Genomic DNA, 24,418 nt, shown 5'->3' on the forward strand with positions numbered 1-24,418 from the left:
GGCACGGGCAGATGCTGGACCTGCTTGGCTTTGCTTGTATCTGTGAACTGGGAAGATGAGACCGGTTCCCATTAGCCTTACTGGGAGGGAAGGGGCTGCTCCTGCCCACCCCGGGTGCAGCAGGAGTTGTGGAAGGAACACGGAGTCGCTCAGGATGGGGACGAGGGAACTGGAAGGGCCCTGGGCTGGTTGGCTATTGATGGTGCAACTGGTTTGGTTTGTTCTTTTTTTGTTGTTGTTGTTGTTTTTTTTTTTTTAAGCTTTATTTTCATCTCTAAATACAAGGTATTTTGGAAAAAATCCATCTGCTGTAGTTCAATAAGGGGTGATCCACAAGGTTTCAAGGAGCCTTGGGCCAGGGACACCTTGGGCCCAGCTGCCAGGAGACAACAGGGTCCAACCGAGCTGGGACACGTGGCCAGACCCAGCCTAGGGCTGCCCGGGAGCAGCAACGGGCACAGCAGGAGGCAGAGGGGAGGGCGGCCGCACCGCGGCCCCATCCCACAGCTCCCAAGCCCTGCGCCAGGCCAGGATTTGGCCAGCACCAGTCCCCCCCCCCCCTTCCACCACCCAGCAACATCCCCCAGGTCACCAGCACGCGGGATCGCAGCGGCTCATCCCGACCACTGCCCAGCCCCAGCTCCATCCCAGGTGGCGTCAGCTGCCCCGGTGATCCCCTTGTGTCACCGCCCCGGCGCTGAGCACCCTCTGCCCCTCCGAGGTCTGCTGGGCCCCACAACCATCTCCTCGCAGAGAAGGAATTGGGTGCTCGGTCCGTTTCAAGCAGGGAACCCCCCCTCGCAGCTGCCCTGACACACGCAATTCAAGTGTGTTTAATACTTACATAAAAAAAGGGACAATGTTTAAGGGTATAAAAAAAAGTCGGTAGGAAAAGCGGCACAGACAAGTGTCTAGACAGACAGGGAACAGTCCGGGTCAGGTGAGGAGAGGCTCCACCTTCATCTTCTTCACCGTCGTTGGCCCCGTGTCTGGGCTGGGACACTCCTGCTTCAGACTGTCACGGTGCTCCACCAGCGTGGTCCCAAGGTCAGGGCACAGCCCACCCGTGCCGTTGTGTGAGGCGAGGGGCTCCTCCTTCAGCACCCCGCGAGCCCCGGGGTCGAATTTGAAGAGCCGTTCGGGCTCGGCGAGCTCGGCGCTTTCCACCACCACCGGCCCCGTCCACTCCGGGACTTCCAGCCCGAGGTGCTTCATCAGCTTCGTCATGACATCGTCAACGTAGGCGTGGATGCGCAGGTCGGCCTGTCTGTCCTGGGGCAAGCGAGGGCAAGCTCAGCGTTAGGGGACAAACACAGCGCTGGGGGACAAACATCTCCTCCCAGGGAGGGCGTGGGGACAGGGCCTGGGTGACGGCTCAGCTGCACGTGGGCTCCAGGGTTCCTGTCCCTGAGCCATCACCCCTGGGGGAACCGAACTGACCCGTCTGGCACCGCTACACGGCTACACGGCGGGCTGACAGGGCTCTGTGGGGTGCAGGCAGGCAGTCACACCTCGAAACCCAGCCCCGAGACGGCGACGTGGATGAGTGAGCCCAGGACAGCGTGGGACAGGGACAGGGGAGCTCTAACGACATCCCAGAAACCCCCCGGCTCTGGTTACTCAGACTTCGGACAATTAGGGCACCAAACCCAAGGCTGAACACGAACCGAACTCTGCGCCGTGGATGGGTGACGTCCGTGCAGTTATTTCAGGGGACTGTAATTCACCAGAGGATACACCAGGCTTTGGGCTGAGTTTTTGGTTTGCTCTTAAGAGTCACCTTCCACTTGTAGGTGTTTATTGCGAGTTTAAACCCTCCAAGAAGGGAAGCCCAGCCTGTCCGCTTGATAAGCGAGGCCACTCTCCTATCTGGCCACCCAGGAGGGGACAATGTGCGGGGAATAACCTGCGATGGGGCTGAAAGAAGCCCCGTGAGGGGCAAGGAGCCACGCAGAGCAAACTGCTCTGAGCACAGGGCAGCGAGGACGCTCGCACTCACGTGTTTGGTTGCTTGTAGGTTGACTATGACCAGCTTCCCTCCTCTCTTCTTCGTGATCAGCGGGAGGTTGCCACTGGGTTTGATCTGCAGAGAGGTCCCCAGCGTGACGGAGAGATCAGCTTTCCTACAGGGCAGAGACAGAACACTCAGGGCAGAGAAAAAGCCGTGGCTCTTTGCAGGCTGCTTCTCCTACCCCGCGCCACTGCGGACTCCACAAGCTGCCCGGCTGGGAAGCAAAGCCGTGGGCAGAATTTGCAGTGGTTTCTCTCGGCCGCTTTTTGGGGAGAGGGCTGGGCGTTGCTGTGCTGTGGGTACAGCCTCAGGGCTGCGAGGCACAAAATACGACGAACAAAGCTGGGCAGGGTCAGCCCCGAGGGCCGCTGTGGTGTGGGCAGAGGACGGGGAACCCGGGCAGCCTCCCGGGTGTGAAGAGCCGCCACGGTGTGAGGAGCCCCAGCCCAGTACCTGCAGGCTTCGTCCGCCAGCGTGAGGTCGCGGTCGGGCAGGGAATCTTCCCAGTCCAGAATGGTGTCCCTTAACTTCCCTCTAGAAAACACACGCGGGGTCCACGGTTACGCCTGCCAGGCAGGGACAGGCAGCAGAGCTGCCCTGGGAGAGGGGACAGCGACCCAGATCCTGTCCCACCCTCCCTGGCCCAGCGCTGCGAAGGGACAGAGAGAGCCCTGACAAGCCGAGGGGACTCACCGGCTGGCAAGGGAAGGCACGGAATTCACCCGCATGAGGGATTTGGTGGCTGGTGCTGCAACGCCCCCAAAGCCCCAGCTGTTTTACTGCCCCAGTTCAGGGCTGGGATGCGCCTTTCACTCCCCAGTATCAGAGCGGAGCCAGCAGAGCTCTGCCCCACGGCCCAGAGCCCCCGGCTCTGCTCTGCAGCCGGTTGGGATGAGACAAGCAGGTGGGCTGGGCCCGGTGAGCCTGGATGAGGAAGCACGAGGGGCACGTGGAGCGTGTCTGGGTGCCAGATCACCTCAGGGTACCTCCAGCTGCAGAGCTGGAAACCCTGTCTACGCTCCCCTACCGAAGGCCAGCAGCACCAGTGGCCGTATCCTGCTGGAGGGGAAGGGGCTCTCTCGAGCTGCCGTCCCACACCAGGACGTTCTCCAGCACTAGGCCATGCTCAGATTATCGGCATGGGGAGACCCCCCGAGGGGCTGGGACTCCTCGGAGATGTGGGTGCTGGCTCCTTATCCAGGCCTTTTGGAGATCTCCCCGCCACCCGCTGCTTCTTCACCCGAGCCGGAGCGACTCGGCCCAACCCTGCAAAGCCACGTCTGCGCACCCGAGCCGCTCGCTCGGGTGAAGGGGTCCCCGTCCCCCCGCATCCCCTGGGGACACCCCCCCCCCGCATCCATCGTCCCAGCAGAGGTACCTGCAGGCCCGCAGCCCCCGGGCTTTGGTGACGCTGCACAGCCGGCCCGTCGGCTTCAGCCCCATGCTGCCCACGACGGCGTCCCGCACGTACTGCCTGCGGGGGAGACGGCGCCGGTCAGGGCCAAACACACGGGGAGGGGGCAACTGCTGCCAAGTGGCCCCTCCACACCCCCCCAGTATGGCACACCTCGCACCAGATCCTGCACTGGAGGATGCAGGTTACGGCTCAGAGCCACAAGCAATGACTGGAGCACCCCGGTCCTTCACCGATCTCTGCCCGCCTCTCTAACCACGCGCTGCTGACAGCAGCTCTGACCAACACCCCCAGAGCTCTGTCACAACCCAGGATGGAAAACCGAGCTTGTGGCAACCTCCTCTCCTCTCTCCAGCTGGCAGGCACAGACCCCGCTGCAGGCAGCCCTGCTGGCATGTCTGCCACGAGGAGCGGGATGTGCCGAGGGCCTCCCAAGCAACGGAGAATTCCCAGAATGTTCATTTCCCACCATTTGACAGAGTTTGGGATTCAAACGGACAGATCTCTCCGTGACCCCACGCACGCTGTGCTAGAGACCTGCCAGGCAGGACCCCCACGGCGTGGGGAGGACCTCCATCCTTCCCTGGGGCCAGCAACAAAGCCCCCCAGCCCCCCGCCGATGCCCTCCCCAGGCTCAGGGCTCACGTACTTGCCGCATTTCACGCACTCTTCCACAAACATGTTCCCGTGGAGCTCAGCCAACTTGTCCCTGCGGCGGTGGGGTGGGGGGAGAAACGGCAGAGGTGAGCTGGGGAAAGGGTAGAGAGCCCTGGGGCAACAGGGAAAGCTGCCCAAACCCCCCCCCCTCCCCAGGGGCCCTGCACCTCAAGGGCTTCCCCACTTTCCAGCTCGGCTGGATCAGACCTGCCAGGTGATGTGGGGTGGCAGGGACCCCCTGCCGTGGCCTGGGGACAGTGCCCCAGCACAGGGTCAGCACCGAGGGGGATGGTGTTAGTTATAGACAAACATGGCTGCAGCGGAGCAAGGCACCAGCGCCTGCCAGGCCGAGCAGGCGCTGGCAAAGCTACGGCACGCTGAGCGCCGAGATACTGCCCAAAGGGAGCTGGGGCAGAGCTGGCCCCCTTGTGGGGCAGGGGAGCCCCAGAGGACACGGGCAGATCCTGGCGAGAGGCCTTCTGCACCACGGTTTCGTCTCCACCGCGAAAGGGCTACGTTGTGGCCACCACAGTTGGGACTGAGGGGAGGGAGAGCACATCCTGGCTTTTTTAGTTTTAAATGCTTCCATCTGCGGCACCAGTTCCAGCCCCTGTTCTGCCCCAGCTTCAAATCTTCGCTGCACCCGGCAGCAACCGGGCTCTTTGCTTTCCTCAGCGTTTCTCTCTCTCCTCGCACGGTTCCAGCCCTTTGCCGCTCGTTTCGACTAAAACTCCCCTCGAGCTCGGCACCAGCCTCAAAGCGCAGAAGCTGGAGGAAAACAAGGCCACACTCTGCCTCTGCTCCTACGAGCCCGACAGTGACTGGGAACCTCCTCCAGGGTGAACGGAGACAGGATTGACTTGATTTTCCCCAGTTTGGCCCCAGTTCAGGGGCGCTTACTCAAACACAGGCTTTTCTCGGGCGGAAAAAGCTGTGCTAAACCAGAGCGGGAGCCAGTGGCACCAGGCAGCAGGGAGCACAGTTGAGTTCTGGTCATTATTTCCTATTCTTTTTCCCACGATTGTTTAGTTTAAAAAGGCAAACATGGTGCTAGGAGCAGGAACCAGGACTCAGGGCTTTTAATAATCGGAAATACCCCCTGGAGGCAGCTCTGCTCAGCCAGCGATGGCTGAACACATTTGTGAGACGCATCTTCTCCGAGGTCCCATTCATGCTCCTCCTTCTCATCCCAACTCCCTTCATTTCATGTTCTTACTTGAACTCAGCTGCTCTCCCCTTTCCTTCCCAGGCAGCTCCAAGCAGTTGGCCTCACAAGACAATCACTCGCTGGTCTTAAGTGCTGGAAATGGGTTTTATAAGAGGCTGAAGTTTCTCAAAGCGAAAAGAGCCTGTTGCCACCAGGGCTAATGGAAAGGCAGGTTCCTCTGAGGACACCTTTGAAACGGTGCTGCTAAACGCACTTCAGTCCCCGCCCACGCAGCGAGCGGAGATCCTGCACCCTCGGCTCCCGCATGTCGCAGCTCCCCGCGGAGGGAACACGGCTCCGCAGGATCCCCGGCCCCGCCGCAGCGGGCGAAGAAACCAGCGATCGCAGCCGGTAAGTCAGACCGGTTCCCGCAGTGGGACTCCCTCCCTCTGCCTTGGCACCTTGGCCACTTCGGAGATTTATCGAGAGGCCAAGCGCTTTGTGAGGTTCTCTTGGGCCCAGGCACGGTGTCGTCACTGGGGCAGCACCGCCTTTGTTTTTTCTCAAGAAATTCCGACATCTGTAAACCAGCGCAAGATCCAGTGCTCTGAGGCGGCTCCAGCAGCGCTGGGGAAACACGGCAACACGCATCTCTGCGGGAGCAGCTCCACGTGCTCCATCCTCCCTCCCGTCCCTTCACCCCCGGGGTGGGAACAGAGGCAGCGGAAAGGACCGTGCGCCCTGCACGCGGCTCGGAGCCCCGTTCCCAGGAGCATGGGCCCTGCTTGAAGGCAACGTCTCACTCCCCAGGGCCACGAGCCCCCAGGCAGCCACGAGCCCCCAGGCAGCCACGCGGCCGGGCTGCTCGCAGCGGCACCGACAGCTCCAGCCCCTCCGCTGACGGGTGGTGACGTGCGACGGCCCAACGCCGCGACCCGATCGCTTTTCTGGTGAACAAACCGCTGCTGGGGGCAGCATCCACGGGGGCTGACTTCATTTCACCTCCCTCTGAATCATCACCAGAACCTCTCAGCTCTAAACCCAAGCTGGTTTATGGACCCCTTCCCACACCAGCGCATCCCAGTTTCTGCTCCCCCTATCAGCAGGCAGACAGCTTCCAAGCCAGCCTTGGAAATCAAGCCCCAGCACCAAACGCTTCCACGCGAGGCCACGCTAGCCAGGCGGCGAGAACAGCCACGCGGCAGCGGCTGGGACCCGCAGGCAGGGTGGGAGAAGGCAGTACCGTGGGAATCCTGAACGCACGTGGAGGCCGTCCACGTTCTGGCTGACCAGGAATTTCAGGATGCCGACTCTCTGCAGCCCCAGCAGCGCCATGTGAGTCTTGGAGGGCCTGGCGTTCTCAAAGGTAGTGTCGAATTTTGGGGAGAGCCCCTTCTCTTCCATCGTCCAGACACCATTGGGCCCCCTGTAGCGATGGGGAGAGAAAGAGGGAGAACCGAGAGCTCAGGCTCTGGGAACACAGTTGTAAACGCAAGCACGAGCCCTGTCAAGGGGGACGAGCGAGGCGCTGCTACATGGAGGTCATGGATCACGAGCGATTCGTGTTGGTGACGCCAGCAGAGTGCGTGCAGGGCTTCTGGGGGCACGGCTTCACGTCAAACGGGTGTGCAAGAGGGAAAGGGTGTTTTCAGCCAGATCCAGGGCCGGACAGGAAGGATGGAGAAGGTCAGTTGTGGCAGCAGGAAGCACAGTCCAGAGCTTTACGAGCTGTGAGGTGGACTCGGAGGAGGTGCCATCCTCCCAACCCCTTGCCTGCTGCCCACCGCCCTTACCTGAAGTCGGGAATCCCCGAGGCGGTGCTGATTCCAGCCCCTGTGTGAAACACCACATTGGAGGAGCTCCTGATCAAGTCTGCCAGCTCCCGCACCTTCCTCTCCAGTTCCTCCGGCGGGTCAAAAATCTGAGCAGAAGAGACAAACCCCCAGGGGAATGGAGAGATGCAGGGACAGATCCTACACGTCTCTCGGCACAAAGACCCAGTAAACCACAATTCTTTCTTATCCACGAGGATTTCACATTCCTTCATGACAAAAGCATTTAATCAGAGAGAAACAGCGCCGTACGCACACCTCCATGCAGGGTAAGGGCTTAAACCACCCAACGCGGACGAGGGTATTTATTGCTCTCGCTGACAGGCAGCTGATACCCCAAGAAGTGGCTGAGCTCCAGGGCACTGCTGGGCAGCGGGAGGACAGGAGCAAACCCGGTGCCACCCCACGTGTGCTCAACTCCAGCTGTCACCAGCCCAGCTCTGCGGACAGGACAGGGCCAAGGGACGGCGACCTGCACGGGAAGCCGCGGAGGTGGGGGATGCAGGGATGCTGTGGCTGGATGGGACCCTGCGCCCACCCCGGCCTTCTGGCATGGCCACAGGGTTTCGTTTCTGTGAGATGCTTCTCCAGCCCGGCCTCCTGGGGACAGGGACTTAGGACAGGCCGCTGGGTGTCCCTGTCCTCTCACCCCAAAAGCTGTTTTAAGCTTCCCCAGCACTGCTGGGGGCACGGGGCTGGCATCACCCCCACGGTGCCCGGGGACAGGCCCCTCGCCCCCACCCCCAGGGGATCCCCACTGGGGAATACAAAAGGTCCTGGGAGCCCCTGTTGGGGGGCGCGGAGGCACAAAACAGGGGGATAGTGCTGGGCCTGGAGGACAACGACAAGGAGGGAGGCGTGGGGCTGGGGGGGGGGGAGGGCCGTGGAGGGAGCCGTGGGATGGGCTTGAGGGGGGACAAGGAGGCTGCTGCGGGGCTGGAGGGGACATGGAGGGAGCCGTGCGCCTGGAAGGGACATGGAGGGAGCCGTGGGGCCGGAGGGGGACACGGAGGGAGCCGTGGGGCGGGCCTGAGGACACACAAAGGGGTCCCTGCTGCCAGGCTCCCCACGGCAGACACCCACGGGGGCCGAGGGCCCGGTTGCCATGGAAACCCGCCAGGCCGCAGCAGGCCCCGCGTGGGGCCGGGAGCCCCCGCCGCGCCGCGCTCACCTCGGGGAGGCCGCACTTGCCCTTGTCCGAGTACGGCGAGAGCCCGGCCGCGTAATTCACCGCCATGGCCCGCCCCGGCCGCCGGAGCGCGCATTGTTGCCAGCCCCGCGGGCGGGCGGAAGCGCGCAGGGAGGCCGCGGCGGGCGGGGCGCGCGGGCGGGCACCGCCCGGGGGAGGGCGCCGCCGCCGCCGCCATCTTTGTGCCGGGCGAGAAGGGAGGGGAGGGCGGGCTGCCCTCCCCCTGCCAGGCCTCGACTGCCTCCCCCCCACCCAGGGCTGTGACAAGGGGAGGGGGTGCCAGGGAAGGGCAGGGGGTGCCGGAGAAAGGCAGGGGGTGCCAGGGAAGGGCAGGGGGTGCTGGCAAGGGCAGGGGGTGCCAGAGGAAAGGCAGGGGGTGCCAGGGAAGGGCAGGGGGTTCCAGAGAAAGGCAGGGGGTGCCAGGGAAGGGCAGGGGGTGCCAGGAAAGGGCAGGGGGTGCCAGGAAAGGGCAGGGGGTGCCAGGGAAGGGCAGGGGGTGCCAGGAAAGGGCAGGGGGTGCTGGCAAGGGCAGGAGGGTGCTGGCAAGGGCAGTGGGTGCCAGGGAAGGGCAGGGGGTGCCAGCTGGTCAGGGCCCAGCCATGCCCCACACTACCTGCAGCCCCAGACTCCAGAGAGGGCCAAGGAGCCCAACCATGTTGCTCTCAGACCCTCCAGCTCCCCCTCTGGGCCAGGCCCTGCCATGCCTTGTCCCCTCACCTCCCTGTCCTTGGGCATTTCAGGGGTGCAAGCAGACCCCCTCCCCAAACAGGGCTTGTGTGTGTCCCCCCCCCCGAGCCCCCCCGGCTGCCCAGTGCTGCCAGCTGTAACCGCAGCCGGCCGGTAACCCAACTCCCTCGCGTCTGGTCCTCCCCTCTCCGGGCGCTGCGGCTGGTGGGGAGACGGCAGGCGAGGACGAGGACGGGTCCCTGGGAGAAGCGGGTCTGGGGGTGGCTGAGCCGATACCGGTGGGGGAGAGACCCTTGAGGACAGCCCTCCCCTGTCCAGGTGCCACGGGGCTGAGGCTGGAGCCGCCATGAAGAGCCTGAAGGCCAGGTTCAAGAAGGCAGACGTGAGTGCCATCCCCAGGGACATGGGGACAAGGGGACCTGCCCTGGGATGTCCACGGGGACACAGGGACCTGCCCCGGGATGACTCAAGTTTCACAGGGATGGAAGGACATGGGGATCTTCCCCAAGATGCCACCAGTGTCACAGGGACATCACGGCCTGCCCTGGGACGTGGGGTGGCTGCTCACCGTGGGGACAGCAGCCCCATGGAGGTCGGCACTGCCACCCTAGCCAGGGGGATCAAGCTCCCAGGGTACCCAAGGGTGCCCCCAGGGCCATTTTTGGGAGCTGGGCAGAGCAAAGGAAAACCAGCAGCAGCAGGGAGAGGGAAGGGGGTCCCAGGTCCCCTCCCTGTCCCCTTCCTGGGGATGGCTGCCAGCTCTCCAGCTGCCCCAGCCGGTGGAACCAGCGTGTCGATGCTCCTCAATTATTCAGCACCAGCCTGGCATGGGGCCACAGGCTCTCGCCATCCTCCACACCGGGCAGAGGGTGACAGTGCTGTCCCCAGTGCCCATGGCAGCACCGGGCAGACGTGTGCACTGGGGGCACACGGACACAGGTCGAAGCCCCTCACGTGGAGTCTGTGGCCCTACCCTGCTCGGGGTGCTCTGTGCCTCAGTTTCCCCACGCTGCCCTGGACACTTCTGTGAGTGGGGAGGGGTGAGAGGCTCTTGCTGCCCCTGGGGCTCTTCCAGGACAGCTGCTTGGGGACCCTTTGCATTTTGGGGTTCCCTCCCTGAGAGGAGTTTGCTGAGCCCCTGAAATGCAGCCAGGGGGTCCTCCCTTGGCCCCAGGGCTGTGGTGGGAGGTAAGTCTGTGCCCTCCAGGGCAGGGCAGGGGGGTCCCACGTCCCCCTCCTCGAGGAGCAGGACCTGGGTGGCAGGAGGATGCTCATCCCCTTGGTTTGGGGGTGCACTGCTGCCTCCCCTTGAGCATGGGGTGGGAAAGCTGCCCCCCCCCCCCCCCCCCAACACCTCCCACTTTAACTGGGACCAGCCTTGGTGCTGGTCCCTGACTGGGACCTGGGTAGCTGCTCCGTGGCAGGGATGCCTGGAGCTCTGGATGCTGAGGAGGGAGGGAAGGAGGGAAAGAAGGAGGGACGGAGGGATGGAGGGAGGCGGATCCTGGCTCCCACTGCGGCAGGACCCGGCCCCCGCCCGGGCAGCGATGCTGGACCGAGCTGGGCTCTGGGGTCCACGGCCTGAAGCCCCAGCTCGCCCTCGCCCAGGCGGGGGGGCGAGGGCTGCATGGCTGCCCGCCACCTCCTCCTCACCACCATGAAGCAGATCTGCCTCTGTGCCGCTGCCTCCTTCGCGGTACGTCCCCGTCCTCCCTCCCCGGTCCCCTTCAGTCGCGTCCTCTGGGGTAAGCTGTGTCACCCCCCTCCCTGCTCCTGGACCCCCTCCATCCCCATCCCGGGGTTCGGCCGCATCCTCTCCAACCTGCTTTGTCCTTGCCTGACAAGGGTGTGGCGGGGAGCGGGCACCGCCCTCCCAGTTTGCCCAGTAACCATGGGATGACTGGTTTATGGATGGGTTCCCCTGGCCCTGAAGGGCTGGAGGGGCTTGCAGGGGTTACCAGACGGGCACAGTGGCACAGGTCCCGTGGCTGGCACCAGGCTGGCGAGGGGCAGAGTGCCAGCAGCTCCCGAAAGGTGACATCCATTTCCTACCGCCGCGGCCGCAGCGAGCTCCGGTTTGTCACCGCGGGCTGCGGGGTGAACCCAGGGCTTCCCGTGCTGGTCCCGTCCCACTGCGGGCCGCTCCCTCGGGATGGGGACGTGTGGGAGCACTGGGTCAGCGAGTCCCCATCCAGCCCCAGTCCTGCGCAGGGGACAGCGTTGTGCCCCGTCTATCCCAGGGGGGCTGGAGCCATCCCGGGGGACCTGCTCTCGCTGTCAACTGTGCTCGCCCTGGCTTGGTCCCTTCCTCGGGGGGGGAGCAAAGCAGGGCTGGGAATGGGCTCAGTGGGGTCACCTGGGCAGGGACGGGGCTCAGGTACCTCATGGGTGCTGGCTGTCTTTAGCGTTGGGGTCTTTGGGGTGGCAGGGGCAAACCCTGGGGCACCCAGGCAGCGTCGGCTCACTCCCAAATCCTAGCTGGTTGCAGCCTGGCCCATCCACAACTAAACTGGGGCAGCTCTGTAAATCTCCTGGTCTGTGAGCTGCAAACCCTGGGGGCGGGGAACGGTGCTGAAGGGGAGCCTCACCCCAGTCAGCTGTCCCAGCTAAACCCTCCGTACCTGGGGGCCAGACACCGCAGAAAGGGGTTGGCCCAGAGATGGCCACCCCAAGGGACAGGGATGGGTGGAAGATAGAAGGGATGAGGATGAGGACGGGCACCTGAGCCCAGCCCAGCACCCTGCCTGTCCCTGGGGACCACACACCCATCACAGCCTCCTCTTGGCTTCATGGCAGAGCCAGGACTGGACCAAGAACGATGAGAAGCTCCTGCAGGCTGTGGACTACAACGATGCCGGGAGGGTGACATCTCTCCTCGTCCGCAAGGGCCTGGTCCCCACCAAGCTGGACTCGGAGGGCAAATCTGCGTAAGTGCTGACCCACATCCCCAGGACACTGGGGACAGGGCTGGGGGCCAGGGACAGGAGTCCAACAGTCCCTGGTCTTGCTGCAGGTTCCACCTGGCCGCCATGCGGGGGAACGTGGACTGCCTGGAAGCCATGCTGGCTCACGGCGTGGATGCCATGACCAAGGACAGCTCGGGTGAGGGCATGGCCACTATGTGCCCCCCTGGGCCGCTGGCACTCCCTGGCTGTTCCCACCCTCCCAGCAGGTGTTGAGGCTGAGGGGACAGGGTGACGGCCACACCTGGGGACCTGTGAATTGTCCCAGCTTCCTGCAGGGACTCAAGCACCGGCTGATAGTGCTCCTGGGGATGTCCCCTTCCGATTCAACCCCGGTCCCGCAGATCCTCCCGTGTGCCTGTCCATCCATCTGTCACCCAACCGGTCCCCTCTGCCACAGACCCGCTGTCTGTTCTCTGACCCGTCCGTCTGTCCCTGTCCCCAGGTTACACTGCCCTGCACCTGGCGTCCAAGCATGGCCACCCACAGTGTGTCAGCAAGCTGCTGCAGGTACGGGGGCTGGGAGGGTGCTGCGCCCGCGAGGGGTCCCCCCTGCCCTTGAACCCCCTTCCCTCCCCAGTGGTGTTGGTTGGCATGGTGGTTCCCGGCTCTGCCCGGCACCTGCTCAGCCCTCCACCATGCCAAGGAGCCACATCCACTGGAGCAGTCTGTCTGTCTGTCTGTCTGTCTGTCCCCTGGCCTCCCGTAACCCAGGCTCTCTCCCTCAGGCCTCCTGCCCTGTGGATGTGGCCGACGGCAGCGGCCGAACAGCACTGCACCACGCAGGTGAGTGGGGACAGTGCCAGCCCAGTCCTGCTCGTGTCCCCGCGGGAGGCAGAGTGCTCAGCCTCTGTCCTTCTCCCCAGCGGTCAGCGGCTGCATCTCGTGCTCGGAGATCCTCTGTGATTTCAAGGCTCCCTTGAATATCAAGGACAAGGTGAGGTCCCTCTGCTCCTCGCCCTGCCGCGCTGTGCAGAGCAGCACGGGGCCAGGCTGGGGCTGCCTCCGAGACGCAGCAGCTTCTGGGGTGGAAAGCAGCAGCTGGCAGCACCTGGGGTGCCAACGCACCGGGAAGGGAGATGTGGAAATCTGGGAGATGACGGGAGTGGGGTGCCCCGTGGGGGGGATCTGAGCCTCGTCTGCGCATCCTCACCCAACCCGACCCTGCCCAGGATGGCTCCACGCCGCTGATCCTTGCCGCCAAGATGAGCCACTCGGAGCTGTGCCGGTACCTGCTGCACCGCGGCGCGGCCGTCAACAGCCGGGACCTGCAGGGGAGGTGAGTCAGCACTGGTGGGACTGGGGGTGGGCTGGGCGATGGAGGGAAGGGGCCCCCCCTCACCTCCGCTCCCACCGCTCCGCTCAGGACAGCCTTGATGCTGGCCTGCGAGAACGGCAACGTGGAGACGGTGGAGGTGCTCGTCAACGCCGGCGCCCGGGTGGCCGTGGTGGACTCCACAGGGCACGACGCCGCGCACTACAGCCTGGCCACGGGCAACGCTCTCATCCAGCACTTCCTGCAAGAGGCTGCTCAGCGCCGGTCCTGGGCCAGCGGTAAGGCAGCCGGGCCGCCCTGGCGCTCCTTGTCGGCGGGGGAGGGACCCACCGGGGTGTTTTCACCTTGCAGGGGCAGGGCTGTCTGACCCATGGTGGGGGGCACATGTCCCCTTTTTCCCACGTGCTGGAGGTGCCTTTGCCCGTGCTGTCACCAGCCGAGGGCTGGGAGGTGGCGCTGAGCCTCGGTTGCCTGTCTCAGTGTCTGCACGTGCTTGCGTGCACGTGTGTTTGTGAGTGCCCCGAGTGCCCACCCCTGCACCAGCACAGGCAGAGCTGCCCCTGCACCCACCCAGGCTCTGCCTGCTGTGCCCACCCCCCACTACGATCCCCTAAACCTCCCCGATTTCTCTTTCCTTCCACTTTGCCCCACAGAAGAGGAGTCAACCGAGCAGACGTCCCAGGTAAGGGCCTGCCTGGCTGCCCACCTCTCATCAGGGCTGGCCTGGCCCCAGCCCCTGGGTGGGGGGTCCCCAGGAGCCCTGGGGCTTTCGAAGGCGGCGATGGGTCAGGAAGGAGGGCGGCCACGGCCACTTTATATGCAATGTCCCCTCTGCCCTGGTGTCTCCGCAGACATCTTCGCCCAGCCAGTCATCCGTCAGGGAGAAGAGCAGCACCCCGAGGAAGAGGAAAGCCCCTCTGCCTCCCCTGGGCACCCCCAGCCAGGTGAGAGAGGGGTCCCCCTTAGCTCCATGGCCGTGCCCAGCTTGGCAGGCACAGGGTAGCTGGCTCAGGCAAACTTCTCCGGCTTCAGCCACCCCTGCAGCGGAGGTGATGCTCACGGGCTGGTCTGGGCTGCAACGGAGGAACCGTCCCCACTCCGGGGGTGCCTGCAGCACTGCAGGCCCTGAGCCCCTGCTGTCGGCAGGGCAGGGGCTACCAGCCGCTTTCCATCCACCCCGTGGGCCCAAAACACCCCTCACCGGCGGGGCTGTGCTGGTGTTGGGGGGTCCGTGCTCTGCCAGAGCCTTTCCTTCTGTCTCTGGTGTCCAAACGCGCCCTGCACACCCCGGAGTGTGGCTCGTCCCTGGGGGCACGTGGTGCCTGGAGAGCAGGGAGGGGGCTGGCGGTGCCCGCCGCTGAGGCTGGGCGGCCGTTTGTCTGCAGGAGGACCGGGATGCCTACGAGGAGATCGTGCGGCTGCGGCAGGAGCGGGCCCAGTTCTTGCAGAAGATCCGGGGCTTGGAGCAGCAGGAGAAGCAGAGGCGGGAGGTACCAGCCAGCCACAGGGTCGCCAGTGAGATGCCACCGCGTCCCTGGGGAGCAGAGGGGACGGGAGGGGTGGGGACAGCATTTATCCCTCCCTGTTTTCTCTCTGGGTCCTGCTAGCGGGCAGAGCTGGACGAGGGCTCTCTGCGCTCCATGGAGAAGCAGGTGAAGGCAGGGAAGAGGTCGCGGGTGGCCTCGTCTCTCTGAGGGGATGCCATTGGGACTCTGGTGGAAGCGAAAGGGATCCCATGCCCGTGTCCTGCCCCACAGATCCAGGAGCTGGAGGAGCAGCTGGCGGCACGGGATGGAGAGAAGGAGCAGCTGGGCAAGGAGGTGGAAGCTCTGCGGAGCCGCCTGTCCTCTCTGGAGGTAGGGGTGGGCAGCAGCTGGCAGGGCCAGGGGCTGGGGTGCATGGGGGCTGACCACCACCCTGCACCCCCAGAATGAGAAGGAGAACACGAGCTACGACATCGAGACGCTGCAGGACGAGGAGGGAGACCCGCTTGAGTTCCCGGGTAGGGCCCTGCCCACCTCCCAAAGCCCCCGTGGGGCTGGGCAGCCCTCGGGGAGGTGGCACCCCGGGGCGGGGAGCGGGGGCATGGGTAAGTGTGACACCGGAGTCCCTGCAGGGGCAGAGCTGCTGCTCTCCAAGAAGACGCTGAGCCCCTCGGCCGAGGAGCTGCTGGCCACGCTGCAGGGGCAGGTGCAGTCCCTCACTGTGCAGAACAAGGAGCTGAGGGAGAAAATACAGGCAAGTCCCCGTCTGTCCGTCTGTCCCTCCCCGCCTCTGGCCCCTGGTGGCTTCACCGTCTGCTCGGCAGGTGCTGGAGAACTACGAGCGGGACGAGAGCGACCCGTCCACCCCGGGGGACTTTGTGCCCGCCAGCCTCTACAGGGCTCTCCAACGCGAGCTGGAGCGGCTGCGGGCGCAGCGCTCGGAGCCGCCGCGGGGCACGGACACGAGGGACGAGGCCGGAGGGCAGCCGGGTGCCTCGGAGCAAGCCCCGGAGCAAATCACGGAGGGGAGTGAGGCGCAGCGGCTCGCCCAGGAGCCGGCCTGGACCTGGGGCGAGTGCAAGGCGGCGCTGGGCGAGCTGCGGGTGCCGTGCACGCAGACCTCCTCCGGCGCGGCCGAGCGGGAGGCCGGCGCCGAGCTGGCGGAGGCCCGGGCAGCCCTGCGGCAGGCGCAGGCGGCGCTGGAGGAGCGGGAGCAGCGGGTGAAGGAGCTGCAGGCCCGTTTGGAGGCCGGCGCGGAGGCCGTGGAAGCGACGGCCTCCCTGGGGGCCTCCCTGGAGGAGGCGTCGAGGGAGAAGGAGGCCTTGCTGGAGCGGTGCGGCCGGGCGGAGGCGGAGGCGGAGGCCCTGCGGCGGGAGCTGGAGGCCAAGGCGCGGGACTGGCGGGCGGCGGGCGGCCCCGAGCCGGAGCCGGGAGCGCTGGAGCGACGGGTGGCGGAGCTGGTGCGGCAGCATGAGGAGGTGACGGCCCAGCTGGGGCAGCTGCGGGAGACGCTGTGTCGCCGGGAGGCCGAGCTGGGCAGCCTGCGGGAGCAGCTGGCCGCCCGGCCGGTGGGGCGGCGGGAGCACGAGGAGGCCCTGGCGCGGCTGCGGCAGGCGCAGGCGGAGGCGGAGGGCCGGGTGCCGCGGGAGGAGCACGCCCGGGCCACGGCGGCGCTGGAGGAGGAGGCGCGGGCTCTGCGGGAGCGGGCGGCCCAGCTGGAGGCGGCGGCGGAGGCCAAGGGGCGCGAGGCCGCCCGGCTGGAGGCCGAGCTGGCGTCGGCGGTGCCGCGGGGAGAGCACGAGGCGGCGCAGGCGGGGCTGCGGGCCGAGGCGGCGGCGCTGACCCAGCGGCTGGGCGAGCTGTCGCGGCGGCATGAGAAGACGTGCGAGGAGGTGTTCCGGGTGCAGCGGCAGGCGCTCTTCATGAAGAGCGAGCGGCAGGCGGCGGAGGAGCGCCTGGGCGCCGCGCAGAAGCGGCTGGAGGAGGCGCAGGACGAGGCGCGACGGCTGCGGGAGCTCCACGGCCACGCCGAGGAGTCGGCCCGGCTGGTCAGGGAGAGGGACAGGAAGGTAGGGGACAGGGAGGAGGTGTCGGGGGTTGGTGAGGGGCTCCTGTGGAGGGGAGATGGTGGCCCGGGTGCTGCCCAGGTGAGCTGAGCTGGCCTGGTTGCAGGGGAGACGCTCTCACAACACAAACAATGCACACGCAGACATGTGCACACGTGTACACGCACCCATGCATATACATGCCTATGTGTACACGCATGTGCACAAACAATTGCACGTGCCGGCGCCCGCTTGCACGCCCCTGCGCATACACGCGTGTGCCAGCGCAAACACGGACCCCCACGCACCCCTGTGTGCGGACTTGCCGCTCTCCTGGCTGGTTCCCACTTTTCTCTCCTCAAGCCAAGACTGAAACCGGGAGCTGAAGGGGTGGAAAGGCCCCAGCTCTGCCCCTGCCCAGGCATGGGGGCCACCCGGGGTGGCAGCGGGTACGGCTGTGGGTGGACCCCAGGGGAGCCGGCGCTGAGGGGTCCCTGTAACCTCTGTGGGCTGCGTTGAGGGGTCCCTGGGTCCCTGTAACCTCTGTGGGCTGCGCAGATCACCGAGCTCTCTAAGGAGGTCTTCAGGCTGAAGGAAGCCCTGAACGCCCTCCCCGAGCCCCGGGGACCGCCGCAGTCACCCCCCAACACTGCCGCGCTCCAGGCCCAGATCCGTGCGCTGGAGGAGAAGCTGGCGGTGGGTGCTGGTGGGGCTCGTGGCTGCTGCCTGGTGGGTTCTGGGCTTCCACAAGCCCCTGGTACCCTGCTGAAACCCGCTGGCTCTCTTACAGGAGACAGAAATGCGGCACAGCAAGGTGGTGACGCTGTACCGGAGCCACCTGCTCTACGCGGTGCAAGTGAGTTGGGAACGTGGCTGTGGGTGAACTGGGGACACCAGTATGGGGGAGCAGGGCGCCAGCCAGCCACACGTCGGTGCCCACAGCAAGGGGCTGGATCCAGGGACTGCCAACCCAGGACGCTCCCTGATGTCCCCTCTGACGTCCCCACCCCTGTCCCCTCAACCCCAGGGCCACATGGACGAGGACGTGCAGAGGCTCCTGTGCCAGATCCTGAGGATGCAGCGGCTGCAGGAGCAGGGCAGATGAGCCCTTGCCCGCACGGCAGTGCCGCAGGCGTCGCTGGCACAGCCGGTGACACGGCTGGGGGGTCCAGACCCCTGAGAGCACCTTCTGTGCCCCTTTGCTTCTCCGGGCAGCATGCTGTCACTGGCACACGCACCCCCACACCCACCCGGCCCGGGGGGGGGCCCGTGCCAGCCCCCCTGCTGCCCCACACACCCCAGCACAGCAGCAATAAAGTATTTATACTCACGCCAACAGGATGGCTCATCTCTGGGGGAGGGGACACACGGGTGGGCACAGGGTGCTGGGGGCTGTGGGGAAGGTTGGTGGAGCTGGGGACGGAGGGGGATCGGTGCCATCATCTCCTCCAGCCCCGATGTCCCCAGATGGGAGTGGGTGACCATGAAGCGAACGGGGCGGTGGTGTGGGGAGGGTTGAGACCCTCTTGGCACGAGCCGAAACCGCTTTGCTGCGGGCCCGGGGCAGGCAGAGGCCCCGTGCGCAGGGGATCCCTGCGGAGCCACGCTGGGCGGCGGGTCCCCACCGGGGACGGTGTTTCCTGCGTGAGGAAGTGGGCTGAGGCCGGCCGGGGCTGCGGCTTCCCGCACCGGCGGTGACAGAGCCTCTGGTCCCAGCTACCTGGCCCTGCTGCGGTGAGCGTGACGGGGGCCAGGGCTCCCCATGGGGCTGGGGGCATGGGGGGGGGGGGTGTTGGGGGGTAGGGGTGGCCCCACAGCACCTGGCTGGGGGGCGCTGCGGGGAGCCCCTTGTCCGTGGTAGGGGGAAAGCCAGGCAGGTCCCTGCCGTGGGGCTGAGCCAGCCCGCAGCCGGGGTGGGCGATGCCAAGGGCAGGATCTGTCCCTGTGGTGCTGGGCTTTGTCACAGCGGGGAACGCAGCTCAGCCTCCAGACTGGGATTTGGGGGGGGGGGGGTGTGTCTCTGTGCGGGACAGTCCCTCCCCAGATGCCCTGGGAGGTGGGGGCCATCCGAGTGCACCGGCCCCTTCCCTGGTCGAGGTCTGGAGTGATCTGAAACCCCAATCCCAGGCACGGGAACGCCGTGGGGGCTGCAGGTCCCCGTGGGAAACCCTGGTCGCACAGGACCTGACCGCTGCGGCACTGTCCCCAGGGCGGGCGGCAAGGCCAGAGGGGAAACTGAGGCACTGTGGGGAGACGGGTTGGAACTCCTGGCTTTAAGGTGATGACCTTAGACCACCTGGGGACCTGTGGCTGTGGTGTCCCTGCTGTCCCCTGCCCTGGGATCTGACCATCCTGCCTGCCCCCGCAGGAACCAGGCAGCTCCGCTGAGTCTCCCTGACATGAAGTGGCTTTGGGTGGTGGCTTTTGTGGCACCCGCCTGCACCGCTCCCTACAACGGCACGGCGGGCAGCACCCGGGATGGGGACAATGGGGACAGAGGTATGGGGGCACGTGGGGCTGGGGATGGAGGGACTGGGGCACCTGGGATGGAGGTATGGGGGGGCCTGGGGGGGACAGACGGGCTGGGGACAGAGGTGTGGGAGACTGGGGAGGGACTGGAGGGGCTGGGACAGAGGTTGGAGGGAGCAGGGGGGGCTGGGGACGGTTGGGCTGGGGGCAGAGATATGGGGGCGTGGGGGACTGGTGATAGAGGGACTAGGGGTCTGGAATAGCAGTATGGGGGCATCTGGGGGGACTGGAGGCAGCAGGACTGGGCAGAATGGGAGCACTGGGGATAGAGATGGAGGGAGCAGGGTTGGAGGTATAGGGGCACCAAGGGGACCAGGGACACTGAGGGGACCGAGGACAGAATTACGGGGCATCTAAAGATGGAGGTGTAGGGCACGGGAGGGACTGGGGACATGGATGGGGGCACTGAGGACAAAGGCATGGGGGGACATGATGGAGGAATAGGGACACCGGGGATCCGGGGACATGAGGGGACCAAGAACAGAGGCACGGGGACAGGGGGCGTTGGGGAGGGAGGGGCACCGGGGTGCTGACAACGGAGTTGGGGGGCCCAGGGAGGCCCAGCCCCTTGGTGACCCAACGCCACCCCCTCCCACTCCCTGTCCCCTTGACCCCCCTACCGGGGACCGCAGGGGGAGATAGGGGGGGAGGTGTGTGTCGCGCCAGGGGGTGCAGCCCGTGCCCACTGCCCCGTCCCCCAGGGCGCTGCGCCCTGCAGCACGGCACCCTGGGCACCGAGGTGCTGCTGCGGTGCCCAGCCGCAGCAGGGGACCCGGCTGAGTGGCGCCGGGGGGGGACTGTCCTGGGAACGTACCCTGCACCGGGGCTGGCCCTCCCCAACACCAGCCTGGCCCACGAGGGCCACTACAGCTGCCACCACCCCGGCACCGGTGAGACCTGGGCCACCGTCTGCCTGCGGCTGGGCTGTGAGTGACCCTGGCCCTCCCGTAGCCCCCGCTGCCGGCTGGGGGTTCCCTGGGGGGGGCTGGCAGCGGGGTGATGACTGTCCCCCGCCCTAGATCCCCCTGCACTGCCCGCCGTCGAGTGCTGGGCCATCAGCTACCCGCAGGCAGTGAACTGCTCCTGGGGCCTGGAGCCCGAGCCGCTGCTGGACACTGACTTCGTGGCCACGTACAGGTCAGTGGGGGGACCCTGAGCCCCGGCTGAGCCCCCCCCCCCCCCCCCCGTGTCACACGTGGGGGGCTGCAGGCAGGGCAACCCACCGCCTCACCCAGCTGCCCCCTCTGCCCCCCCCCGCAGGCATGGCATGTGGGGGACCGCAGAGACGGGCGAGTGCACCCGCACGGGGCCACGGAGCTGCTCCTTCGGGGACGTGCAGGTGTTCTCCCTCACCCCCTACGTGGTGAACGTGACGGCCGTGAACCCCCTGGGCGCTGCCTCCAGGCTCCTGCCCTTCCTCCTGGAGAACATCAGTGAGTGGTGCTGGGACCAGCCTGGACACCCGGGTCCCCCCCCCCAGACCCTTAACCCCCACCTCCCAAGCAGCAGGCCTGGGTCTCATCCAGCCCTGGGGCTTCCGTTGGGCCTCTCCCCTCCGGTTTGCTCCTCCACTTGGGAAGCGGAAACATCAGTGTCACGATTTGCCGGGTCTCAGGCCACCTCTGCAGCCCGTCGCTCAGTCAGCGGCGCTGGGGGACATGGTGTCGCTGTCTCCCATGTCGTATACCCCAGCCAGCACCTCACCCTTTCATTGTCTCCCTGCTTCGTTAGTAAAGCCGGACCCCCCCGAGAACCTGCGGGTCTCACCCATCCCCGGGGAGACTGAAAAGCTGCTGCTGGAGTGGAGCCCACCAGGATCCTGGCCCTTCCCTCAGTACTTCCCGCTGAAGTATCACATCCGCTACACCCAGGAGGAGGGCTCCATCACCAAAACGGTAGTGCCCACCCCCCCGCTGAATCCCCCACCCTCCCACACGAGGTAAACTGAGGCACAGCTGAGGGATGCATCCCCGAGCAAGGCTGTGTCCTGGACCCCTGGCCCACGGGTGCCCCTAACTCTGCTCTACCCCTAGATTGGGCCATACGACCAGACGTCTTACACCCTGACGGGAGTGCAGCCTGGGACCCTCCACCACATCCAGGTGGCTGCCAAGGGGACAGACTCCGGGGAGTTCAGTGCCTGGAGCCTGCCGGCCTCGGGGACGCCCTGGATGGAGCCATGACAGGCAGAGCAGGGCCAGCGTCCCGTTCCCCATCCTGCTCCTCTCCCTTGTCCCACCGAGGGACTCCACATGCCCCAGCCACTCTCCCCGTGCACCCAGCAGCGCGGAGCCACGAGTACTGGAGGGACCAGCAAGAAACAGGCAATAAACCAGCTGGAGGCTCTGATCCCTGTCCCGCTTTTGTGACACTCTCCGCGCAGCAGCCGAGCTGCCCCTGGGGACCGTCCCTGTGAGGCCAGACGGGGCCAGCCCAGCCCTGGCCATGGGAGCACAGGCTCCGACCGGCCCCGATCACCTCAACTGGGCCATCAGGCCCGGAGTGGCCCCTGTGGAGGGTCCAGACCGGTCACTTTGCCCCCCCCCCCCCCGCAAGGCCTTGGCTGGTCTCGGTGGCCTCAGCTGGTCCCTGTGACCCCGCCCAGAACCGCCCCCCCCCCTCAGGCCTGTACGGTCCCCGTGGCCCCTCTCCATGGTCTGAAGTGGCCTCCGGCCCCACATCGACCCCACATCGACCCCACACCGGCCTCCAGGGCCCGGCCCGCCGCCCCGGCGACCTCCCGGGGTCCGACTCTCGGCCCCGGAACCTCCTCTCGGGTCGCCGCGGGCGGGCGGGCTCTTGGCGGCGGCACGGCTCGCTGACGGACGGCAGAGACAGCCAGTAGGAGGCGCGGATCCGCCGGTCAGAGGCTCATCTCCCCAATCAACGACGGAGAGGGGCGGGGCCGTTTCCCGGAAGTGGCGGGTCGCGGCGGAGCTGGGGGTGCGGCCATGTCGGGGTGGGTGGTGTCGGGCGGGAGCTGGGGGGGGGGGTCCCCAGGGGCTGGGGGTGCTGGAGGGTCCCGGGACACTGTGGAGGGGCCCCCAGGGTGAGGGAATCTTCAGCGCTTCCCAGGCTGGGGGGGGTCCTGATGGCTGGGAGGGGGCGGTCCCCAGGCTGAGGGGGGCCTTGGGGGGGGTCCCGATGGATTGAGAGCGGCCGGCAGGGCGGGAGGGGGAGCTGGGGGGTGTGAGGAGTCACCGGCTGATCGTGGGTCCCAAACTGGGGGCGGCGGCTGGGCTGGGGGGGGTGGTCGACAGGGGTTGCCTGAGCGGCCCTAAAATCCTGGGAGGGGGTTTGGGCCAAGGGCCGGCAGGGAGCGGGGGGACGGGGCTGCCGGAGCGTCCCTGGCGCCTTCGGGGCGCTGCTCTGGGCACACGCAGGGCCCTGCAGGGCTGCTGCCCGCCGGGCTTCGGTCCTGCGGAGATCCCAAAGGACCGACAGGACGTGGTGCGGCTCATGGCCCCCTTCAACAGGCGGTAAGAGGGGCTGTGAGGTCGGAGGGAAGCGGCTGTAGGAGGGGGGAGTTTGCTTGGGAACCCTTTAGGCTGCAGATGCGGCAGGGGAGCTGCTGCCAGCAGCGGTTAGAGGTGACACAGGCCTGAAGAAGAGGGGTGAGGGAGAGGGAAGCGATGCTGTGCGTGGGTTTGGGGGTTTGAAGCGCAGGGGCTGAATTTCCAAAGGAGAAAATAACCATTGCTCAGCTGCTGGGCTGACACAGGCTGCAAATCACTTGGACTTGGATCTTTTAGTTTGTTTCTTTTGATGTTGTAGGGACTTCCCTTCTTTTTTTTCAGTTGCAAGATGCGTGGTGAACACATCTCTGAGGGGAAGAAATGCCTGTCAGGACTGTTCAGCGTGAGGCGCGCTTGGGACTTCCCACCCTCCGCTTTTGGGGTGCCCGGCAGAGCTTGCTGTCAAGGTGAAGTATTTTCTGTGGTTTCTGGGGAGGCTGCACCATCCGCAGGCTCCACTGAGCACTGGGAGCCACGGGGTCTGCCCGCAGCTCGTGGGGAAGAGGGGTCCCAGCAAAGCCTGAGTCTGAGCGCGTGTTTTTTGGTGTCTTTGCCCTTTTTGTGGGGCAGTTTGTGGTGCCGAAGCCTCTCGCCCACCCGTGGGCAGCAGCGCGTCAGCTGGAGGAGAAGGAAGGGTCGTGGGTGTGGGTCTGCCCCGGGGTGAACTGGAGTTGGGAAACGTTCACCTGGAGCTACGGAAGCAGTGATGGGATGGCTGGAGCTGAACTGATGTCGCTGTCCTGCCTTTTCCTTAGATCGTGAGAACACGGAGTCGCTCACGAGCTGAGAGTCTTGGAGGAAGAAGAGAAGAGGATGCAGGAGGAGAGGAGAAAGGAGGATAGAAACAAAAATCCCTGGCAAAAAAATCCCCAGGGCAGTAGTGTCCTGCTTGGTCCCCTTCAAAGCCTGGCTGAGGCCCTGGGGAGCTGTGGGGCGTGGAGGGGTCTGGCCTGGGCCCCAGCTAAGCCCGGCCCAAGCCCTGGGGCTCTCGGGGCAGCTCGCAGACCCCAGCTAAGCCCGGCCCAAGCCCCGGGGCTCTCAGGGCAGTTGGGGGCCCTCAGCACACCCCAGCCCGGGGCTCTGGGGGCTGCCTGCTGAGACCGGCCCAAGCCCCGGGGCTCTTGGGGGCCCTCAGCACACCCCACCCCACGGCTCTCGGGGCCGCCCGGAGCCCCGGCTGAGCCCGGCCCAAGCCCCGGGGCTCTTGGGGTAGCTCGCAGACCCCAGCTAAGCCCGGCCCAAGCCCCGGGGCTCTCGGGGCATTTGGGGGCCCTCAGCACACCGCAGCCCGGGGCTCTGGGGGCTGCCTGCTGAGCCCGGCCCAAGCCCCGGGGCTCTTGGGGCAGCTCGCAGACCGCGGCCTAAACCCCAGGGCTCTCAGGGCAGCTCGCAGCCCCCAGCCCAAGCCCTGGGGCTCTCGGGGCAGTTGGGGTCCCTCAGCACACCCCACTGCACGGCTCTCGGGGCCGCCCGGAGCCCCGGCTGAGCCCGGCCCAAGCCCCGGGGCTCTTGGGGTAGCTCGCAGACCGCGGCCTAAACCCCAGGGTTCTCAGGGCAGCTCGCAGTCCCCAGCCCAAGCCCCGGGGCTCTCAGGGCAGTGGGGGGCCCTCAGCACACCCCAAGCCCCGGCGCTCCGCGGGGCCCGCCGCCGCCCCCTGGCGGAGCTGTT

General features: G+C 66.3%; 3 protein-coding genes across 3 annotated transcripts; 2 read left to right on the forward strand and 1 right to left on the reverse strand.

Moving 5' to 3' along the window:
* Window positions 1–817: 817 nt before the first annotated feature.
* Window positions 818–8,309, reverse strand: SIRT6 (sirtuin 6). The gene is made up of 8 exons (XM_086477508.1): window positions 8,233–8,309; window positions 7,023–7,150; window positions 6,473–6,655; window positions 4,075–4,134; window positions 3,390–3,485; window positions 2,465–2,545; window positions 2,000–2,123; window positions 818–1,272 (listed from the first exon to the last, which is right to left on the reverse strand). The coding sequence occupies exons 1-8, from the start codon at window positions 8,296–8,298 to the stop codon at window positions 937–939; spliced, it is 1,074 nt and encodes a 357-aa protein (XP_086333634.1). The 5' UTR covers window positions 8,299–8,309; the 3' UTR covers window positions 818–936.
* A 2,264-nt stretch (window positions 8,310–10,573) lies between these two features.
* ANKRD24 (ankyrin repeat domain 24) lies at window positions 10,574–17,810 on the forward strand. Its single transcript, XM_086477631.1, has 19 exons — window positions 10,574–10,633; window positions 11,734–11,864; window positions 11,951–12,039; window positions 12,346–12,410; window positions 12,629–12,686; window positions 12,767–12,837; window positions 13,073–13,179; window positions 13,267–13,454; window positions 13,830–13,858; window positions 14,028–14,120; window positions 14,562–14,666; window positions 14,784–14,828; window positions 14,934–15,032; window positions 15,106–15,178; window positions 15,293–15,414; window positions 15,485–16,729; window positions 17,264–17,401; window positions 17,496–17,561; window positions 17,733–17,810. The coding sequence occupies exons 1-19, from the start codon at window positions 10,595–10,597 to the stop codon at window positions 17,808–17,810; spliced, it is 2,841 nt and encodes a 946-aa protein (XP_086333757.1). The 5' UTR covers window positions 10,574–10,594.
* A 1,285-nt stretch (window positions 17,811–19,095) lies between these two features.
* Window positions 19,096–21,417, forward strand: EBI3 (Epstein-Barr virus induced 3). The gene is made up of 6 exons (XM_086477684.1): window positions 19,096–19,204; window positions 19,936–20,160; window positions 20,254–20,371; window positions 20,495–20,667; window positions 20,966–21,129; window positions 21,268–21,417. Exons 1-6 carry the CDS (start codon window positions 19,105–19,107, stop codon window positions 21,415–21,417), a joined length of 930 nt encoding a protein of 309 aa, XP_086333810.1. The 5' UTR covers window positions 19,096–19,104.
* The last annotated feature ends 3,001 nt before the right edge of the window (window positions 21,418–24,418 follow it).

Source organism: Leptosomus discolor, chromosome 24 (assembly GCF_034619465.1).
Source record: "Leptosomus discolor isolate bLepDis1 chromosome 24, bLepDis1.hap2, whole genome shotgun sequence".
Lineage (NCBI taxonomy): Eukaryota > Metazoa > Chordata > Aves > Leptosomiformes > Leptosomidae > Leptosomus > Leptosomus discolor.

Coding starts and splice junctions, on each gene's coding strand:
- EBI3 (XM_086477684.1), top strand. CDS start 19,105: ATGAAGTGGCTTTGGGTGGTGGCTTTTGTGGCACCCGCCTGCACCGCT. Junction 20,161..20,253: donor CGTCTGCCTGCGGCTGGGCT/GTGAGTGACCCT, acceptor CCCCCGCCCTAG/ATCCCCCTGCACTGCCCGCC. Junction 21,130..21,267: donor AGGGCTCCATCACCAAAACG/GTAGTGCCCACC, acceptor CTCTACCCCTAG/ATTGGGCCATACGACCAGAC.
- SIRT6 (XM_086477508.1), bottom strand. CDS start 8,298: ATGGCGGTGAATTACGCGGCCGGGCTCTCGCCGTACTCGGACAAGGGC. Junction 7,151..8,232: donor GCAAGTGCGGCCTCCCCGAG/GTGAGCGCGGCG, acceptor TCTTCTGCTCAG/ATTTTTGACCCGCCGGAGGA. Junction 4,135..6,472: donor GTGCGTTCAGGATTCCCACG/GTACTGCCTTCT, acceptor CCACCGCCGCAG/GGACAAGTTGGCTGAGCTCC.
- ANKRD24 (XM_086477631.1), top strand. CDS start 10,595: ATGAAGCAGATCTGCCTCTGTGCCGCTGCCTCCTTCGCG. Junction 10,634..11,733: donor GTGCCGCTGCCTCCTTCGCG/GTACGTCCCCGT, acceptor GCTTCATGGCAG/AGCCAGGACTGGACCAAGAA. Junction 17,402..17,495: donor CGCTGGAGGAGAAGCTGGCG/GTGGGTGCTGGT, acceptor GCTCTCTTACAG/GAGACAGAAATGCGGCACAG.